At 39.8% G+C, this 22,574-nt stretch overlaps 2 protein-coding genes across 2 annotated transcripts; both read left to right on the top strand.

Annotated features, from left to right (window-relative positions):
• Window positions 1-1,155: 1,155 nt before the first annotated feature.
• lap3 (leucine aminopeptidase 3) lies at window positions 1,156-8,167 on the top strand. Its single transcript, XM_034187779.1, is given in 13 exon segments — window positions 1,156-1,163; window positions 2,436-2,490; window positions 2,574-2,643; window positions 2,646-2,681; window positions 2,770-2,929; window positions 3,061-3,225; window positions 3,860-4,018; window positions 4,111-4,235; window positions 5,196-5,284; window positions 5,394-5,496; window positions 6,870-6,949; window positions 7,037-7,149; window positions 7,239-8,167. Coding segments are annotated over 13 exon segments (1,350 nt in total). The 3' UTR covers window positions 7,426-8,167.
• Window positions 2,487-21,236, top strand: med28 (mediator complex subunit 28). Its single transcript, XM_034188273.1, has 5 exons — window positions 2,487-2,490; window positions 12,239-12,403; window positions 17,432-17,498; window positions 19,600-19,712; window positions 20,876-21,236. The coding sequence occupies exons 2-5, from the start codon at window positions 12,245-12,247 to the stop codon at window positions 21,077-21,079; spliced, it is 543 nt and encodes a 180-aa protein (XP_034044164.1). The 5' UTR covers window positions 2,487-2,490; window positions 12,239-12,244; the 3' UTR covers window positions 21,080-21,236.
• Window positions 21,237-22,574: the final 1,338 nt, after the last annotated feature.

Genomic DNA, 22,574 nt, shown 5'->3' with positions numbered 1-22,574 from the left:
TTTATTTCCATTGCGGTCTCCAAAATGCAAAAAAAATCTTTGCGTTGCCAGGGAATCAAATTGAGGTTAACTTCTTTGAAGGTAGCTATGTTCATCTCTATACCACAGTTTTAATCTGTTGTACATATGAAACATAAATGGCTGAGGATAACACAAAAAAGTATAAAATTCTCTTCTATTGTGGGCTTCAAAATGCAAAATTTTCTTCATAAGGCAAAAATTCAACAGTGGTCATCTGCTGGGTAAAAAAACTATGCCAAACTAGTATTACCAACACTGTGTGTAACTGTTTTCTGCAGGGTTTGGTGCTGGGAGTATTTGAGAAGGAAAAAAGAAGATGAGCAAAGCCTTCTGACACATGCAGCACGCTCACTTTGACAGCACTGTGTCTGGAAAACCTGTCAGAAGTACTGTATATGTAAGAAATGAATTATCCCTGGGCCCATAGGTATTTGTAGAATAACACACTTCTTTTGCTTTTGTGCACCATCAGAGTGGAGTTGAAATGAAACAGTCAAGTTGTTTTTATCATGTAGCCCTTCACTGTTAATTCAAAGGTTAAAAAATATCACAAAACTATTAGTAGTTTAAGAACTTGAAGCCTATTTTGATCAAATCAGTTCCATTTAAGGTGACTAAGCAACACTTCACATACAGCCTAAGTATGTTATTCCAGGGTAGTTGGGGTTAATGGACGCTAACACAAGTGTCAAACTTTAAAAATGATCTGTGACTGAATGTTGTGCGTTGAAAACATCAAACTGGTGACAAAGTTCAATGTCAGTTTGTACAGTGGTAAATGGAGCCGTTTTGATTGTGAATGCTTGGTCTCAAAGTAATCCTCAAATGAGGTCAACAGCCAGTGGATTCTATTTGGCCACAACACATTCCCCTCTGAAGCTCTGTTTTGTGCAAAACATAGGGGGACAACTTTATTCTTGAACGTAAATTCGAGAAATATTATTGTTTACTAATTAAAACGTATATCCCCCCACCAACAAGCTGCTCACAAAAGCGTGAAAACGAATCCATTTCTGCAATTGCTTTCACTTTAAATTTCACTGCCAAACCTATTGCCCAACCAATCAGCAATATGTATTAGGCCCTGATGTAGTAGACCAATCAGGATCCACTGTATTACCTCTGCGAGCCACGATGGCAGAGTAATATCCAAGATATTATTTTTCACGTTGATGAGTTATGAAACTTACAGATCATGTAAAGTGACCAGTTTTGATAACATTTGAAAATAAAATGGATATTTAATATTTTGGTTACAATTTAACTGTATAGTAAAGCAAGACTACAAAATCAGACCCACACAGCTCTGTCAATTTTGTGTTGGATACAATAAGAGAACAGTTTTGATTTCAAACCTGGCTTTGAAAAACAATGGTGTACAGTAGAAGATGATTACAGATTATTCACAGCAGTAATTCAATTTAAACTGAACATTTTTTTAGGGCCCCTTCACATATAGTGCGAAGTTTGGTCGAAGTGCGCATGAAGCAGGAATAGTATGCAAAACATGTAGAATTGTACCTGCCACCTACATCTGTTGCTTCAACTATTTGTAGCAAACCCCACACCTGCAGATGCAAGGAAAGACCTTGCAGTACTTCACAATAGTTTGGATAATGTTCTCAATTAATTTTAACCATCAGTCTGATGATCTGTGAAAAACATTAACCACAATACACTTGATGTACCATAGGGACATTGATATTCCTTATCATGGAGACATTTCCTACAAAGCCATACCAGTTTAGGTTGCCCCCATCATTGTTGCATGAAAATGAAAAATTCGGCAGATATTCATTACATGTCCATGGCATATATGACACGTGGGCAGCTACATGAGACTGTCACATCTGTTATCACTTCAGTGGTCCTGCTGTAATCTAGCTGTTCCACAGACCTGAAGAAATAACTAACAAAATTACAGGTTTATGGGACAGCTTGATAACAGGGGTCCACTGGTCACAGTAATGGACATGACAGCCATGTGTTTCCCTATAATGTGATAACTAAGGGTGACAAGTTGGTGCAAATTACTTTTGAGAACTCCGTTAACTCTACCACTAATTTACATCCCTTTTTACCAACAGAATAATTTTAACTTTTGCCCTCTGTCCAAACTGAAATTGACCTTTGTCGCCATTGTTGCTGTTTTTAAACCCATAGCTCCATAAGATTCACCCACAGATGGTCCAATCTATACCTTTTTGTAAGCTTTAGACCAGTCAAGCAATGTGGTAAACTTTTCAATATGATTGGAGCATGTTTATATTTAAATTATATATGCATTACACAGTATTCTGACATATTTTCACTGGTGCTTTGGATATTTTACACAATAGATCGTTGATTTGCTTCCTGCCCATTATGTTGACTGTGTTGTTAAGTGTTATTTGGTTTTATTTTGTGTATTGCAGTTCTGGGTCTGCTCTTAAGCAAGGAAAAAGCAGAATCTTTTATGGAATCCACCAGGTAAAGTTTGAGTTATAGAGTAAGAAAACCCTTTTCTGCACTGCGTACTTAAAGATTAACTTCAGTTGCTGTGTATTTTGCAGGACTTCCCCTGTGTAGCAGTGGTTGGGCTGGGTAAGGCCAGTGCAGGGGGTTTGTGGGACAGAGAACTGTGGATAGCAGAAAGAACAACATCAGACAAGGTGTGTCTGGTAAGAATCGTTGCTCTGGTTCTCCGTGGAGGGTGGGGGCGTTGTCACATGGGTGATGTGTGTTTGAAATTTTCTGTGCATGATGAAGCTGGCTGCCAGTCACTTCAGGACCTGGAGGTGAGTCACGTGGAGGTGGATGGCTGCGGTGATGCACAGTCAGCAGCAGAGGGTGCAGTACTGGGTTTGTTTCACTATGATCAACTCAAATCCAAAAAGAAGACCAAAGTAACGGTGCAGCTTCATGGAAGGTAGAGCCAGACCTGGCTAAATTTTACGAACACAGGTTCATGCAGCTATCTGGTCATGCTGTTGTATTCGTGTGTGTGTGTGTGTGTGTGTGTGTGTGTGTGTGTGTGTGTGTGTGTGTGTGTGTCCTCAGTACAGATGTGCTTGGATGGGAGAAGGGAATCCAGTATGCAGAAGGCCAAAATCTAGCACGTCTACTCATGGAAGCTCCAGCCAATCACATCACTCCTACTGCTTTTGCCAATATCGTTGAAGAGAAAGTAGCACCGTACACAGAGCGAGTAAGAGTTCATAAGAGGTTTGTGCATCAGTGACTACCCGAATGACTACGTAAAATAACTGTATTTGTGTGTCTCTTTGTAACTCAGTGCCAACCATCTCTTAACAAACATACACGTTGTCTGTTAAAACTATGTAAGAGGAAGTACACCTCTTTCTACATCCCATCTTCAAACACAGCCTCATACGACCGTCCGTGAAAAATCTACTTAAGCTCCAGTTTTCTATCGGAATACAAACTTCCTATGGGCACTGCAGTAGTTTAAAGTGTATGAGAGTGTAGATATACTTTTAACTCACATAGCTCTATGGTGATGCAGCAGCAGCCACTGAGTGGCTGCTCCCTCTGTTTGTGCTGTGCATATGAAACAAAATGAGAGGGAATGCGCATTAATTTGGTGATTTGTGTTTAATTTATCTGATATTGATCAATCAAAACAATGCCTTGATCGAAGAAATTGCAATCCCAAAGATATAAAACAAGATGCAGTGAGAAGATGACATTAATTTTGGTTGAGGGATTTTCCCTTTAAATACTTGTTTCACTTTCAAATAATGTCAAGTCCACCAAAAGCAATGTTTTGTCAGTTAAAGTAATAGTGTATGTGATGCATTGCTGTTTTTCTTATCTGATAATCTATTCGTGTCTGCAGGTTGAAGACGTGGATCGAGGAACAACAGATGGGAGCGTTTCTTAGCGTGGCGAAGGGTTCGGAGGAGCCCCCTGTATTCTTGGAGCTGCATTACAATGGTTGTCCTGACAGCACGCAGCCCCCACTGCTCTTAGTTGGGAAGGGCATCACCTTTGACAGGTAAACCCAATTAAAAATCTGGTGTCACTTCTTGGAGATCTGATGGAGTCACTTGTCTTTACACACACACTTTTCTTTCTCTGCATGAATAGTGGTGGTATTTCTCTAAAACCGTCTTCTTCTATGGACACCATGAGAGCCGATATGGGTGGAGCTGCCACCATTTGTGCATCCATTGTAACAGCCGCAGCGCTTAAACTACCTCTTAACATTGTTGGTGAGTTTCACTGCTGTATTTATATTACAGCATTGAATCATAGTGGGTATACCTTAAAAAAAAAAGTTTGTTAAAGCAGAAATTAAGGTTGTCACGGTAATGATACTTTGGTCCAAAGTCGGTACCAAAATGGTAAAAACAGACACTCTGACATTAGTATAGTTGACACCAAGAACAGTTTTCCCCATCCTGCAGTTAAATTCAGAGCATGGAAAACCAGCTGCTGGTGCAGCAGAAGCTGACTTGGAGATCAGCATCTCTACTGTATTTGAAGCATGTATTAGCCTAGCTTGACTGGATTATGAATCAGCCCTTCTTAACACCTTGCTAGCTCATACAGTGTACTCAAGGACAGCTAGCCATGACACAGTGTTGCCAATGATAATAAAAGTGAAAGCTGGCCAAAGAAAAAAAGGATAAACTTTTGTTCAAGTATTGTGTGGTATTAAAGCCCTGACTTTGCTAAAAGCTGCATGACATGAAATGTCGTAATAACGTCTTCTTCTGGCTGCTGCATTAGGTGTTGCCATTCATCATCACCGTGACATCTAGTGGTTCAATTATTTATTGCATAATGCCATAATATTTAAAACTAATATTTCTTTTGGCTTGTGCAGCAAGTAATATTGTAGTGATTATTGACTAGATATATCAAATAACTCTAAACCAGCTAACAGTTTAATTAACTGCTGTAGATTTTTCTTTATTTCTTGTCTGAATCTGTTTTTCACTATTCATTAAATGCAATTTAAAAATTTTTAATTAAAGCTTGAATAGATACTTTTGTTATCTAAGCAACACGTGTATTTGGCCTCCGTTTTATTGATTTAAGTTTCAAATTTGGTATTGAGAATAGAGTAATTTCACTGGTATTTGTATCGAGTCCTAAAACTTTGGTGACAGTCCTAGCAGAAGTGAGCATCTCAGGCTTTCTGTTTTTATTGCTTATGATGGCATTAGGGCTGGCTCCGTTGTGTGAGAACATGCCCAGCGGAAAAGCTACAAAGCCAGGCGATGTTGTAAGGGCAAAGAATGGAAAAACCATCCAGGTGGGCGGATCTATGAAATGTGAACATCTGTTTGATGTGTATTCATTGCAAGTGTTTTGAGAATGATGATGAGAAATATGAATGTCTTTTATTGTATCTCAACATGTAGGTTGACAATACAGATGCAGAGGGCAGATTGATTTTAGCTGATACCCTCTGTTATGGGCACACATTCAACCCCAAGGCCATTGTCAATGTGGCCACACTAACAGGTAAGACAACAAAAGCACATACGACAATATTCATCTGTATTCTTAAGAAGTTAAGTATAAAAAATGTACTTCATGATAGAGCATCCAGTGGCAGTTCCAATGTTTTTTTTTTTTTTTTGGTGGTTCTAAGTGGATGCATTTTTATTACAGCCTTATGTCCCACCCTATAGCCACCTTTGAGAAGGACAATGTCTCTCACTGCAAGCACAGATGCAGTGCTTGTTATTGACATAACACATTGAAGGCAAACCAAATTATAATTTTGGAATAAATTATTAATTCCCAAGGCACAGCCAATGAGCTACACGTCACTATGTGTGACCTTAATTGTTCAATTTCTTCCTCACTGTGGTGGTGTACAGAAGCAAGATTAGAAATTTGTTTGAAGAGTAACTGAATGTCCTGAAGAAAAACTGTGGTTCGGGATAAACCACTATGTTATAGTAAAAAACAAACAAAAAAACAAAACAAAAAAAACTTAATGCTGTAGTGTGTAGGATTTAGGGGTGTGTATTAGCAGGAATGGAGTAGAGCCATAGTTCTCAAACTGTGGTATGCGTGGCTCCCTCTGGTGGTCCGCCAAGTCAACCCAACAAACTCAAACTCAGATTGAGAACCACTGGAATACAGCATTCATTGCCATATGTTAATTAGCATATAATAATTACCTGCAGCAATGAATCATTGTGTTTTCATGATCTTACAATTGGCCCTTCGTATCCACATGCGAGCGGCCCCTCTCATGGAGGCTGACATATTGATACAGTAGCCCATAAAGGACATACTCCCCTTTTTTCAGCGCAACTAGAAGATTGAAGAAAAAGGAAGAGCAAACAGTGACCTGTTATAACAGTTACTGGGGTTCCTCCCCAATAACACTCTACTGGTTGCTAGTGCAGGCTAACAAGTTTGTGGAATTGAAGATCACACATGTTGCTCATCACAAGAGAGGGTCAGGTAGCATGAATCCCTATCGCCAAAGATTAAAAAACTGAAGGGAAACAAAAGCATGACTGGCAACATTATAATGCAGTTTGTAGTTTCACCACTAGATGGCACCAAACCCTACTCACTGTAGCTTTAATACAATTTACAGTATAAAAAAAGTTGTCAAAATATAGAATGCATTTTGGAGCCTAATAAACTTTTCTTGGTGAAGGCAAATCACTCTCCCTGCCCATCCCCTTTTTTCCCTCACAACACAAGGCGTTGGGCTTCCTTTAAGATCTGAAAAGGAGACATTTCCTCACTGTTGTTTGAAAATATCCAGTTTGAATTGTGTTCCTGGATCTGTAGACACAAGCGATAACGCTGCCTTACTAATGCAGAACACCAAGCGTAGATTTTGAAAATTGGTTCTTTCTGTCTTCAAGGTGCGATGGATGTTGCTCTCGGTTCGGCAGCAACTGGAGTCTTTACAAACTCTGACTGGCTGTGGGAGCAGCTACACAAGGTATTTGGTACACACAGTGCACACGCCCACACAGACAATGCCTTCTCTCAGCTACCCATGATGACAAGTGTGTGCGTGTGTGTGCAGGCTAGTGTTGTGACAGGTGACAGAGTGTGGCGGATGCCTCTGTTTCAGCATTACACCAGACAGGTGACAGAAAGCCAGCTGGCTGATCTCAACAACATCGGAAAATGCAGCCGGTACGTATCCTGCACTGAGTAACGTTGGAGCGTATTCACGACTTTATTCATGTGCATCTGACTGGTTGTGGTTGTTTACTCCTTTCTAGTTCTGGTGGTGCGTGCACAGCAGCTGCATTTCTGAGAGAGTTTGTCACAGTTGCTCATTGGGCCCATCTGGACATTGCAGGCGTGATGAGTAACAAAGATGAAATTCCTTATTTGAGAAAAGGCATGTCTGGAAGACCGACGCGCACCCTTGTGGAGTTTGCTGCCGGGTTGGCCAATCAAAGCTGAGAGTTCAACCAATAACAATGAACTGTTTTCCTGTTGCTGCATTCACTTGTTGGCAGTTGTATAGCAGACAGTAAACTCGATGTTATTGTTTTCAATGAGAGGGCGACGGGAAGCGCATCGGTGCATCATAATACTAAAACTGAATTGAAAACAAAAAAATGAACAGAAAATAAAAAACTAAACCTTAATAACTCTTGTTAAAAATATATTTTTATGACCGTTTTCTTCCTCCCCAAGTTTGTAGACAAATAACACCAAGATAGGATTGCCCAACATGTCCATGTGTAACAGATACGTGGCCTTTCAGATCCTGTTGGGATACAGAGGGAATGAAACACTCAAATGCTTCACCTCAGGGAGCTCTGCTGGATGACTGCTGCATCCATGATTTGACATTTTGCATGGACTTCTGAGTCCACCGTCTAAATAGCAGTGTGCCAGGTGCTGGTGCACTTGTGTCTTAATAGAAATGGCAGGTGACACTCTGGTTTATTTCATATCATGCCCTAAAAATGCCCATGATTAATTAAGTGAATAAATAGAAACCCTGTGTTTTACTTTACTCTCAGATTACACACAGTGTAGGGGAAACCGGGACACAGTGAATCAAGGGGCAGAGTGAATCAGTATACACATATACACAGTTTTATGCAAAAGTTTGGGCACCCCAGATGAGTTCCATGATTTTCCTTTATAAATCATTGGTTGTTTGGATCAGCAATTTTAGTTAAATGTATTATATAGCAGACAAACACAATGATATTTGAGAAGTGAAATGGAGTTTCTAGGATTTACAGAAAGTGTGCAATAATTATTTAAACAGATTTGGGCAGGTGCATAAATTCGGGCACCCTTGTCATTTTATTGATTTTAATACGTTTAGCACTAATTATTGGAACACAAAATTGGTTTGGTAAGCTCATTGACCCTTGATCTCCTTATACAGGTGAATCCAATCATGAGAGGGTATTTAAGGTGGCCATTTGCAAATGTTTCTCCTCTTTGCATCTCTTGTAATGAGTGGCAACATGGGAACCTCTAAGCAACTCTCAAATGATCTGAAAACAAAGATTGTTCAACATCATGGTTTAGGGGAAGGATACAAAAAGCTATCTGAGATTTCAGCTGTCACTTTCCACTATGAGGAACATAGTGAGGAAATGGAAGACCACAGGCACAGTACTAGTTAAGGCCCGAAGTGGCAGGCCAAGAAAAATCACATAAGCTGAAGCGAAGGATGGTGAGAACAGTCATAGTCAACCCACAGACCTGCTCCAAAGACCTACAACATGATCTTGCTGCAGATAGTGTCTCTGTGCATCGTTCAACTATACAGCACACTTTTTGCACAATGAGATGCAGTATGCTGTAATGTAGAGGAAGCCTTTTCTGCATACACGCCAAAAACGGAGTCACTCGAGGTATGCTAAAGCACATTTGGATAAGCCAGCTTCATTTTGGAATAAGGTGCTGCGGAGTGATGAAACTAAAATGGAGTTATTTGGACATAAGGGTTGGTATGCATGACTGAAAAAGAATGTGGCATACCAAGCAAAACACTTACCTACAGTAACATTTGGAGGTGGTTCCATCATGCTGTGTAGCCAGTGCAGGTACTGGGAATGTTGTTAAAGTTGAGGGTCACATGGATTCCAATCAATATCAGCAGATTCTTGAGAACAGTGTTCATGAATCAGTGACAAAGTTGAAGTTGCGCCGGGGCTGGAACTTTCAACAAGACAACGACCCTAAACTGCTCAAAATCTACTAAGGCATTCATGGAGAGGAACAAGTACAACGTTCTGGAATGGCCATCTCAGTCCCCAGACCTGAATATTATTGAAAATCTGTGGTGTGATTTTTAAGCAGGCTGTCCATGCTCAGAAACAACAAACCTGAGATGTTTTGTGAAGAAGAATGGTCCAAAATACCTTCAACCACAATCCAGACTCTCATTGGAAGCTATAGGAAGCATTTGGAGGCTGTTATTTCTGCAAAAGGAGGATCTACTAAATATTTGTTTTTTTTGTTTTTTTGGGGTGGCCAAATTTATGCACCGGCCTAATTTTGTTTAAATAATTATTGCACATTTTCTGTAAATCCTATAAACTTAATTTTACTTCTCAAATATCACTGTTTGTCTGCTTTATGTTATATTTAACTGAAATTGCTGATCCAAACAACCAAAGATTTATAAAGGAAAATCATGGAAATCATCAGGGGTGCCCAAACTTTTACGTACAACTGTATGCCATATTTTTATGCATAAAGAATGTTTTGTTTTGGATACATTTAGGGTAAAACTAAGTGGCAAGTGAAGTCAGTTTTTTTTCCCTATCTAAATTTTGTGGATGTCAGTGTCTTTGTATTTATTTCTGACAACAGAGGAAATGTGGTTTAAAAAATTGTTAGAAGACTACCCTGTCCAACGGATGAGCATGTTATGTCTTCTCCAGACTATCAGCTGTTTGATAACATGACTCGTGTGTCACATGCCCCCGTGGCATAGTGAATCAGTCTAGCAAGTGATTTACTAAGCCACAGTATCAAGTGGATGACAAATATTACTTGTTGAAGCTTATACATTTATTTTTACATGATTTCTATAATTTGTGTATATAAACGACTATTTTCACGTTTGAACAGAAATGATCACAGTTGTATTTATAATAGTTTCTAAAGAAACACTATATAAGACACTCACACATTACATAGCTGGTTTGCTGAATTATTTGTGTATGCATCAGCATATATTTAATAATTTTGAAGAAATCTTTATAATTATGTTTTGTTTTGTTTTTTCTTCATAAGTTGATTCACTGTGCCCTGTGAATTAGTGTCCGGGGCACAGTGAATCAAAAATTTTCAAATTGATTCTAATCACCTGTAAATTACATTTGGGGAGCCATAAATAACACAGCCTTATGAACTTGCTGTATTAAATTAATTACTATTAAATGCACAATATAATGACCTAAATCTATGCATAATGTGTTTATGCTGCCACAAAACATTTCTGATCCACTGTGCCCGGCTTCCCCTAAATAGTGAAGTGGAACTGGACATGTCCTAAATGCATTTAGGGAATAAGGCTGAGCCACACACGCCTTAGTGGTTGGCACTGTTACCTCACAGCAAGAAATGCCATGGGATTGATTCCCACATGTGGCCTTTCTGTGTGGAGTTTGCACGCTCTCCCCATGTTTGCATGAGTTCCCTCCGGGTGCTCCAGTTTCCTCCCACATCTAAAGACATGCAGGTAAGGTGAACTAGAAACTTTAAAAATTGTCCAGGTCTCCCTTTTAAAGAGATCTCAATCTCAGTGAGACTAACCTGATAAAGTAAATGTTTAAATTTGCGCTTTACATGTTAGATTGTCAGATGCGCGCCCATAATGCCCATTTTACACTGGCTGTGTTATGTGCGTGCGCGTTGTGTTGTGGGTGAACTGCTCAAATGCTGTTAATTGTGTCTTGAGATTAATAAAGGAGTGGTTGGAAAATCAAAGTCAGAAAATTGACAGCATACAACCACATAGCAGTCAGGTAACTTTTAATTGCTGAAATGTTCATTCTATGAACACTTACCCACATGTAGAAATTCTAATAAAAGGTGCCAATTTTTTAATGTTGCTCATATGTCAAAATAACTGCCTTCAGATCATTTTTCTGTCTATTTTTGCTGTGTGCTGCTCACATAATGTTTTGAAAAAGAGATGCTCTCGTAATGCAGGCCGTGTGCACACTATAACCTGTTAACACAGTCACCAGCATAATAACACGCAACACAGCTGCCATGCGCACACAACACATCTGGTGTGTTTAAGGCCTAAATGTTCAACTTTTTCTGCTTGTCACAGCTGTGGAAACAAATGGATGTTGCTTACTCTTATTAGTGGTCAAGGATGGACAGCGAGAGACTGACTCCTTTTGTGCAATGGTACAGTTTATTTTATCAGAAAAACATGATAATGTAATGAAGCATTACAAAAAAATTCCTATTTTAATATGTTTTGCAAACTATGCAAACTCTGTCGCATCTCTGTGAAGTATAATTTCTTCCATCTTATTGACACTGTAAAGTTAATACATTTGCAGTTATTTTCTACCATCTGCTGCTGCAGATGAGTAATCCTGCCATACCATTGGTGTGACTGTTCTTGCCATCAACATGTGAATGCAGCTTAAAAACCTGAACTGCAATTAACTGTACAACAGTTCATGTAATTTATGTTGTTTGAATACACTTTTTAAATGATTTCTGTGTATGTGTGACTTATTTGCAGAAAGTAGGAATGTATCATATGTGTTTAAGCCTGATGTACATGTATGGCAGGGTGATAGAGCCCAAAGTAGTAAGAGCAGTGTAGAATTGCATATCATTCCGTTTTGACACATTTTAACTTTGTTATGATTGCCTTGAATTAAAATGTATCAGATACAAGATTGTGTGTTGCAACACTTTCTCTATAAGCAGGCTGAAGATGCACATTGTGTTTGGTACATTTGGTACCTCACCTTCATATCAGCTGTTAATGAGTTAATCCAGCAACTGCAGGAGATGCATGGTGCTGCTGCTACATAGCCAAATATGTAATGACTTGAAACACTACAACAAAAATTTTCAATAGTGACACTGATTGTATGGTTATGGGACTGTAAACATGATAAATTCAACACATTATATATATATATATATATAGATAGATAGATAGATAGATAGCTTCCTGACGTACACTCCAGTCCAGCTGGTGGCGGTAATGCTCCGTGTTAGCTGGTTGCGTACCGCCATTAAACGGGAAGAAGAATGTTAGCCGACGATGGCGTCTAACATGAGCGGGATGTTTCCTGGTCAGCAGCCGCCTGGTCCGCATCCTGTCGGTGGCCCCGGTGGACTGGGCCAACCGGGCTTTCCTGGTACTGGTGCCAGGACCCCGGGGAATGCCACACTGGTGGACGAGCTGGAGGCCTCATTTGAAGTAAGTGGATGATTAGCTACCTTCTGCTGGCTGCGTGAGCAAAGTTAGCTTATGCTAAGTTATAATTGAACACCAAATATGCCGAATAAACGGCAGAGACGACAATAAAAATGATTTTAAAGTGAGTGTCAGATTGCCAATTTGTAGTAGTGGTACTCGTTGTAAGCAGTTTAGGTTCTTGTCTTAGTTCCTTCGTCATTATTTTTGTGGCTATTAGCACGTAGCCGTACAGTACTTGAGTTGTAAATACGAAGTGTATATTTTGCCGGATACGGCAAACACGCACCTAGCGATATTTTACCGGATCTCCTCACCGATTGGCGAGTTCAAATGACGTCATCGTAGAGGGTATTTCAACGTGGCGGCGTCCTCGGCATTGAGTGTTGGCGCTAATTTTTCATCTTTAAATGCCATTTTGGGTGCTACGAAGTAGTTTGAGAACAGAAAATCCCCTACTGCTGGAGGGATTCTCGGACGCCAAAAGCAGCTTGAGGGATTCTCGGACGCTAAAAGCAGCTCAAAAATGTGGCATAGCCGTGCCCAAAATTATTTCCCTCGTGTGGCGAAAATTATTTCCACCATGCCCGAAATTAATTTCCACCGTCGCGCCCACAATTATTTCCACCGGCACTTTTCGCCACATGGTGGAAATAGCTCGAGGGATTCTCGGACACTAAAGCAACTCAAAAACGTGGATAGCCATGCCCGAAATTATTTCCACCGCAGTGGCCAAAATTATGTCCACCGGCGCGTTTCGCCACGTGGTGGAAATAATTTCGGGCACAGTTGAAATCATTTTTGCAGTCTTGTTAATTTTCTGTGTAGGGTGGGGATGATAAACAAAACCTACAAATTCAAGACAGAATAAAAATGAAAATACAGAAGTCAACGTTGGCACGTGTGTTTATCCTGGTTTTTCTCTGTCAGTGTCATGTCTGCAAAACCTTCAATCAGTCCACCCCTGAAAATGGTGAATGGTAAAATATGCCAATTTTCTATAATGAAAAATATTGAGCTACTATCATAAATGTGAAATAAGGAGATCTTAAACTCCGATCGCCTTTAAGTTCCCGCCCGACTGCGGCTGTTCGTTACGTCGTGAATAACTTTAGACGGCCGACAAAACAGCGCAACCACCATTTTGCCGGTGCCGCATACGGCGAAATATCGTCCAGTTCAACTTTGCCAAGGGTGCTGTCATGTTGAAATAGACTCTACGATGATGTCATTTGAACTAGCCAATCAACGAGGCGATCAAATATCTCTAGGTGTGTGCAAAATATAACCTGCCTTGTAAATACAACTTAAAGTACCAACCAATTAAATAACAAAATACAACTATTGTTATTATCTTTGTTTTACTAAGAGTCACATTGGAAACAAGTGTCTTTTCATTGTGTTATGCTGGTTTTTAGTGTTGTCATATATGCATATTTTGTTGCTAATCATTCCTTATTGGCCGAAATAAACAAAACAAAACTTCACTTCATATTGGCTAAAAAAGCTCAAGAAATACCCAGAAGAAAATTCTTTAATTCAGTTTATGTGAATATTTTTGGGTTTTCTTGATAGGGTTCCTTACTTTCTGACAGTTTTTTGAGGTTGGACACAAGACATTTGAAGATGTCCTTTTGGACTTTGGGGAAATTACTTTAAGAACTAATACTTACATTTCTGACATTTATGACCAAACAATAGAGAAAATATTAACCACTAATTGATAATGACAAGATTCTTTCACTGCATTTGTGGCCTCGAGTCTAATTTTTTGCTATTGGAATATTAAGTTGCATTAGTGTGTGTGTGTGTGTGTGTATGTATGTATATATACACTCAACAAAAATATAAACGCAACATGTTTGGTTTTGCTCCCATTTTGTATGAGATGAACTCAAAGATCTAAAACTTTTTCCACATACACAATATCACCATTTCCCTCAAATATTGTTCACAAACCAGTCGAAAATCTGTGATAGTGAGCACTTCTCCTTTGCTGAGATAATCCAATCCCACCTCACAGGTGGCCATATCAAGATGCTGATAGACACCATGATTAGTGCAGAGGTGTGCCTTAGACTGCCCACATAAAAGGCCACTCTGAAAGGTGCAGTTTTGTTTATTTGGGGGGGGATACCAGTCAGTATCTGGTGTGACCACCATCTGCCTCATGCACTGCGACACATCTCCTTCGCATAGAGTTGAAGAGAACACCTCTCCAACGTGCCAAACGCCAGCGAATGTGAGCATTTGCCCACTCAGAAGTCGGTTACGACGACGAACTGGAGTCAGGTCGAGACCCCGATGAGGACGACGAGCATGCGATGAGCTTCACTGAGATGGTTTCGACAGTTGTGCAGAAATTCTTTGGTTACGCAAACCGATTGTTTCAGCGGCTGTCCGAGTGGCTGGTCTCAGACGATCTTGGAGGTGAACATGCTGGATGTGGAGGTCCTGGGCTGGTGTGGTTACCGTGGTCTGCGGTTGTGAGGGCTGGTTGGATGTACTGCCAATTCTCTGCAACGCCTTTGGAGACGGCTTATGGTAGAGAAATGAACATTCGATACACGAGCAACAGCTCTGGTTGACATTCCTGCTGTCAGCATGCCAATTGCACGCTCCCTCAAATCTTGCAACATCTGTGGCATTGTGCTGTGTGATAAAACTGCAGCTTTCAGAGTGGCCTTTTTATTGTGGACAGTCTAAGGCACACCTGTGCACTAATCATGGTGTCTAATCAGCATCTTGATATGGCACACCTGTGAGGTGGGATGGATTATCTCAGCAAAGGAGAAGTGCTCACTATCACAGATTTAGACTGGTTTGTGAACAATATTTGAGGGAAATGGTGATATTGTGTATGTGGAAAAAGTTTTAGATCTTTGAGTTCATCTCATACAAAATGGGAGCAAAACCAAAAGTGTTGCGTTTATATTTTTGTTGAGTATATGTGTGTATATATATATATATATATATATATATATATATATATATATACACACACACACAGATTTAGCAGGGCTATCCCCCTGTGAAAATTTTGAAATTTATAACCCTTTGAAACACTATCTCCTGCGTTTCAAGGGCCACTTTGTGTTGCTAACTGGGACGTTAAATAACATGTGACATGTCCTGTGAAAAAACAAACAAAACAGAAAATCCCCCCTAAGCTGGTTAAATCACATCATATAAGAAATGGACCAGTGGTTCGAAAACCCTGGCTTCAGTAGTAATCCTACAATGTATTGCTTCTACCTGTGCACCTATAATCCGGTTGCTAAGTGCTGACATAACGCATCACGTGATAAATCTGTTTCCTGGTCCAAAGACCTGCAAGTTTACAATTAAAGTTACGTCTGTATGATCCTTTTAAGGATCTACAGTTTAAGTTTAGTTTGTGTTTACAGTGTGCTCAAACCTCCGTCCCTTCGTTCTCTGCCTCCACCTCCGTTAACTGCATTCATCTGTTTCTAAGGTAAGAACACTTAATAAAACTTTTTTCCTTTTACTTTATATATTTTATTATGCACAGGTAAAATATACATGTCTGTTTGTTAATAAAAAATATTTATTGCAATAAACAGGACGTTAAAGTGCGAACTTCACTTCCCCCCCGAACGACATGAACAGGAAGCGATCGCAGCTCACAGCAACTCCCATTGAAAATAATGGAAAAACAACCTGAGCGTCTGACATTTTTACATAAAACAAACGCAATAACGTCTAAAAACCCAGTTAATATATCCAGGAGAGGTTTAGGCACAATATACAAAGAGTTTTAGGTTGCGATGTTAATGCTGTTGTCCATGTGCAACGGTGTAAATGCAGCCTGATCAGATCGTCTCAGTGCAGTTCTCAATGTTAATGACAGCGCGCCTTTTTTGTATGGAGCGGGAAGTTGAAAATCACATGATGTGTTACATCACACTTAACAACCGGATTGGTGTTTTCACCATTTAGCTCGATTACCTGCCTGGAGAGTTGAACTGATTAGAATCAGCTCGTTTATTGACAGGATGGAACAAATATGTGCAGACATGGGTCCAATACAAAAGTATTTGTATTTGAAAATACTTAAATACATTTTTCAGAGTATTTGTATTTTCTGATTTTGAATTCAAACTATTTGTATTTCAAATACATCGCCGATCCCAAGTATTTCCAAATACTTTTTCAAATACTATTCAAACTTGGGAATCTCTGTGACACCGTGTTGAATATAGATTGTGATAGTTTGATTATTGCCTGTGATATTATAATAGTGAATTTGTGATAAAACATTTAATCCTTTACTTATCAATAGTATTTGGTCATGCTATTTTCACATTAAATTGTCACCGGTTTATCAGTTTTTGTGTTGATTTGTTGTTTATAGTTCATAGAAAGTATTTGTATTTGAAATACTCAAAATATCAAGTGTTTGTATTTGAAAAAGTACAAAGTATTGTTGTATTTGTATTTAAATACAATGCAAAGTATTTGACCCCATGTCTGAATATGTGGCAGGACTTTTAGTTTCTGACGCTGGGGTTTCCCACCTCTGAAAGTGGAGTGGGTAAAGGAGGCCGAAAAGGAGGTGCGTGGACCCATATGTTGAGCAAAATTAACAGGGCATACCTGTAACTGAGGAACCAAAGACTCCACTGATCCTAATCAAGTATGAAATCCTGCTCCCTGGTATACTGCTGGATTTCACTGATTGAAATCCTGTATGCACCACCTTGAAAGACTGAACAAGTAACAGTGCATCACCACTCTCACTCGGGTTACCTTTGATGATGAGACTATATCATCTTGTCTACTTTATCTGTCTAGAATATCTATAAATATGTTATTTCAGGGTCTTCTAATTGTCTATTCAGTAGGAATCAACAAATGACTCAAGAGAGCTGGTGTGACAGGTTTTAGGTAGAGGGTAAAACTGTTTATACCAATTGTATCTCCTATGGAGCAACATTTCAAACCACGCAACTAGAATATCTTGTGTCAGTCAGATTGACTCATTTTACTTTTTTTTTTTTTTATCTGCAGGCCTGCTTTGCATCTCTGGTAAGTCAGGACTATGTTAACGGAACAGACCAGGAGGAGATTCGAACTGGTAAGTAAAGGCCTGTGATTCTTTTTAGTTTAGGTTGATTCCTGTGCATGCCTTGCTGCTTATTGTCTCATGCATCATTACACACTGTTGTAAAGGTGGGGGCTTGGGATTAATGGCAAAGCACCAGCTGTCCCTCTTTTGATGACCTTTGATGTAACAGAAATGAAATGCCTTCCAAAATTTCAGTGGTTGTTATTGTTAGTTTGCCACACCATGTTAATTTTCTAATTGTCTGCCTTATTGCAGTACAAAATGTCAAAAAGTAAAATGCAGATCAGTATAGTTTACATGGTAATTCATATTAAGTCAGCCAGAGAAAACCTGACTGTCACTCCCGGCGAAGTGGTGAATCTGAAGGCCAGAATTTGAACTAATAGATGTAAACACAATTGGGCTGTATGCTGTTTGCTATCTTACGAAATACCCAGATGTAGTAGTCAAGTTCCTGTATGTCTGCCCCACCAGTATTTGAAATGTCTTACAAACACTTACCAAAATCTGCTGAATAAAGTCTACTTAAGTGGTGTTACTGTTCAACTGTTTATTGTGTATAGTATCTACAACCTCTGGCAAAAATTATGGAATCACCGGCCTCGGAGGATGTTCATTCAGTTGTTTAATTTTGTAGAAAAAAAGCAGATCACAGACATGACACAAAACTAAAGTCATTTCAAATGGCAACTTTCTGGCTTTAAGAAACACTATAAGAAATCAAGAAAAAAAAGATTGTGGCAGTCAGTAACGGTTACTTTTTAGACCAAGCAGAGGAAAAAAATATGGAATCACTCAATCTGAGGAAAAAAATTATGGAATCACCCTGTAAAATTTCATCCCCAAAACTAACACCTGCATCATATCAGATCTGCTCGTTAGTCTGCATCTAAAAAAGGAGTGATCACACCTTGGAGAGCTGTTGCACCAAGTGGACTGACATGAATCATGGCTCCAACACGAGAGATGTCAATTGAAACAAAGGAGGGGATTATCAAACTCTTAAGAGGGTAAATCATCACGCAATGTTGCAAAAGATGTTGGTTGTTCACAGTCAGCTGTGTCTAAACTCTGGACCAAATACAAACAACATGGGAAGGTTGTTAAAGGCAAACATACTGGTAGACCAAGGAAGACATCAAAGCGTCAAGACCGAAAACTTAAAGCAATATGTCTCAAAAATCGAAAAATGCACAACAAAACAAATGAGGAACGAATGGGAGGAAACTGGAGTCAACGTCTGTGACCGAACTATAAGAAACCGCCTAAAGGAAATGGGATTTACATAAAGAAAAGCTAAACAAAAGCCATCATTAACACCTAAACAGAAAAAAAACAAGGTTACAATGGGCTAAGGAAAAGCAATTGTGGACTGTGGATGACTGGATGAAGTCATATTCAGTGATGAATCTCGAATCTGCATTGGGCAAGGTGATGATGCTGGAACTTTTGTTTGGTGCCGTTCCAATGAGATTTATAAAGATGGCTGCCTGAAGAGAACATGTACATTTCCACAGTCATTGATGATATGGGGCTGCATGTCAGGTAAAGGCACTGGGGAGATGGCTGTCATTACATCATCAATAAATGCACAAGTTTACGTTGATATTTTGGACAATTGAAAGGATGTTTGGGGATGATTAAATCATTTTTCAAGATGATAATGCATCTTGCCATAGAGCAAAAACTGTGAAAACATTCCTTGCAAAAAGACACATAGGGTCAATGTCATGGCATAGGGTCAATGTCAACAAGCAGATCTGATATGATGCAGGTGTTAGTTTGGGGGATGAAAATTTACACGGTGATTCCATATTTTTTTCCTCAGAATTGAGTGATTCCATATTTTTTTCCTCTGCTTGGTCTAAAAAAGTAACCGTTACTGACTGCCACAGTCTTTTTTTCTTGATTTCTTATAGTGTTTCTTAAAGCCAGAAAGTTGCCATTTGAAATGACTTTAGTTTTGTGTCATGTCTGTGATCTGCTTTATTTCTACAAAATTAAACAACTGAATGAACATCCTCCGAGGCCGGTGATTCCATAATTTTTGCCAGGGGTTGTACATTTATGAGCTGGTGACATGGTGTGTCTGGTGGTGTCTTGACTGCAGGTGTGGACCAGTGTATACAGAAGTTCTTGGATATTGCCAGACAGACAGAGTGCTTCTTCTTACAGAAAAGGCTTCAGCTGTCTGTTCAGAAGCCAGAGCAGGTGGTTAAAGAGGTACATGTTTGGCTTTGAGTTTTCATCCCTCCTGATTTACTGCTGTGAAATGTTTGTGAACCATCGAGTTTTTAAAATTTTTTACTTTCTGACATCAAATTTTGCAAAAATAATTCAGACTTTGACGTGTTTATCACCACTGATGTGACCTGTTCTCTGTGTGCTTCCAGAAACAGATCATGGCATAAATAGTCAGCACTGATTCATTTTGTCATCAATGCATTAATGAAGTCTAGGGTTGGGTATCGAAAATCGGTTATTTTCTGGTATCGTTAAGAAATTATTCAATCCACCGACATCGATAGCCTTTTTGCTTAACGATTCCCTTATCGGTCCTTCAGAGCGGCCGTTGTCGATTATCTACTGCAGCGTATTAATTAGGGAAAGAAATAGTTATGAGGAAAAAACCAAGAGTGGATTTATGACACACAATTGAATTAGTTGTTTGGAAACACCACCATGTGTTTGCACATGAAGAGCCTCCGTGCACTCTGAGGTGCAAATACAGAGCTCAGCCACACAGTCCCTCTGTCGGCGCGGTCGGACCAAAGGCAGCAGCATTCACAGAGACACATCCTGCAAACCTCATGTCTGATTTATCCTGTCAGTTACCTCCAGAGATTTACAGGAGGAGCTAATGCTGCCTGTGGGTATGAACACAGTAAGGGTTACAGCAGTCTGACATTTGACCCCGGTGACCTTGTCCTTCACCCAAATGATGGACCTCTAGTTGACATTGTCGAGGCAGTTCTGGAATTCACATCTGGAATTCACACAGGCAATTCCAGAACTCAGCTACATGTGTGCTCCATGATTGGTGGATATCAGGGTGGAAAATATCTCAATTTTGGTATTTGAACCCAATTTACCCCCCAAAACCCCATTTAAAGGCAATTCTGGAGTTGAGTATCAGCCACATATCCGATTTGTTGGAAATCGACCATAGGGCCTGGGGGGTAATGGGGGAACAAACAAGCTTTGCTGAAATTATAGTATGATAGTGAGATTTTCTCGACATTATGAATGCACTAAATGCTTTGTCACTGTCCGGTATTTATTGTTAGGGGCAGTATTTGACCTGACTTCCTGTTGCTGTCAAGTGCTGGTTATGTTTGCCGCCCTCTGCCTCTTTATTCTCACGTACGTTTTCTCCTTCCCTTCAGGATGTGTCAGAGTTGCGTAACGAGCTCCAGAGGAAAGAAATGCTGGTGCAGAAGCACTTGACCAAACTGCACCACTGGCAACAAGTGCTGGAGGATGTTAGCCTTCAGCATCGTAAGCCCTCAGACCTCCCCCCTCCCGGACCTCTAACCTTTCTGGAGCAGGCATCCGCAAACTTGCCCCCTGCACCTTTAAAACAGAATTAAAACCTGACCACCCTTTTGAGGAAACCCCTGAACAATCTGGCCTAGCTGATAAGCTGAGGGCAAAGGTTACACAGACTGTTTTAGCTCAGCTTTTGTTTCAAGAACTGAGTTCTGTAAATATTTTATACTCTGGAAATTAAAGGAGTCTTGAATCTAATCTGTTGTTTTTTTTTTTTTTTTTTTTTTTTTTCTTTCTTGCATTTCAGTGCATAATGTTATGTTAAAGCTACAGTGTATTGGATTTAGTGGCATCTAGTGGTGAGATTGCAGATTGCATGATGACATCATCAGGCACAATTTTATTCCCTTCATGTTTTCACATCTTTGTCGACTGTGATTTATGCTGCCTTCTGTTCTCCTGTGATAAGCATCCATTACGCAAAACCTGTTCTCCTCCACGATCAACCAGAAAACAGTGTAGAGAGAAACGACCTCTGGTTCCTCCATGAAGGGGTCCTACTCCCATGAAGGACTCATCCAAAACTTCTGAGAATCTGTTGTTGTAAATAAGTATACACCAATGGAAAAATGGTTTTGAATGCTATATTCCAATCCTACACACTGTAGCTTTAAGCTATGAAATTTAATTTATTTTTCTTCTCTCCCCTCACTCCCTCGCTAATGAATTCAGCAACTTGACACCATAACAGACTTGTTCTGTGCAGCTTCACGCTGAGTACAGCCACACTCAGAGCTTCACAGATGGGCTCCAGGGACAATGCTGTGGTCATGACGTGACAAACCATGGAGACAGTAACATAGTATCCCTCTGTCACTGCCTCCTCCTCTCTGTGCTCTAATGCTGAGTTTTGTCCCCATTATACTGAAAGTATCTGACAAATGTAAAGTTGTTCCACATCACTTTTCAATACGTATTATGATGAGAAAGATGGATTTTGGGAGACATATTCAGTGGTCAGAAACTACAGTATGTAAAACTGGATATAGGGGCACTCGTGAGTGCAAAGTCCACCACCGTAAAGATGCTGTATCAGTCTGTAAAGTATATTCTACTTCATGACAGCAATCTGGGTCTGACCTTGAATATGTTAAAGGCTAAATTAGATGTTGCATATTATACAGCCACATATGACTTCTTGTTCATGTGTGTATCGGGCACTGTTTAGCCACATTACATAATGTTTGAGTTACCTTAATGTGGGTTTCTTGATTACTGTCAGCAAAAGACTTTGAGATATCTGAATGGTAATTTATATTAAGTTTTCTACTTGATTTAAATTAAGCAGTCTCTTAAAGAAACAGACCTTTTCAGACAATCTGAGGAGGAGGTGGTGGTCTAGTGGTTAAAACGTTGGGCTGAGACCAGAGGATCCTCATCAAATCCCAGCCTAGTCACTAAGGGCCCTTGGGGAAGGTCCTTAATCCCCTAGTTGCTCCCGGTATGTAGTGAGCGCCTTGTATGGCAGCACCCTCACATTGGGGTGAATGTGAGGCATTATTGTAAACCACTGAGTGTCTGATGCAGATGGAAAAG

Source organism: Thalassophryne amazonica, chromosome 15 (assembly GCF_902500255.1).
Source record: "Thalassophryne amazonica chromosome 15, fThaAma1.1, whole genome shotgun sequence".
NCBI lineage: Eukaryota > Metazoa > Chordata > Actinopteri > Batrachoidiformes > Batrachoididae > Thalassophryne > Thalassophryne amazonica.
Note: the sequence above shows the minus strand (reverse complement) of the source record. Positions and strands in the feature narration are given on the sequence as shown.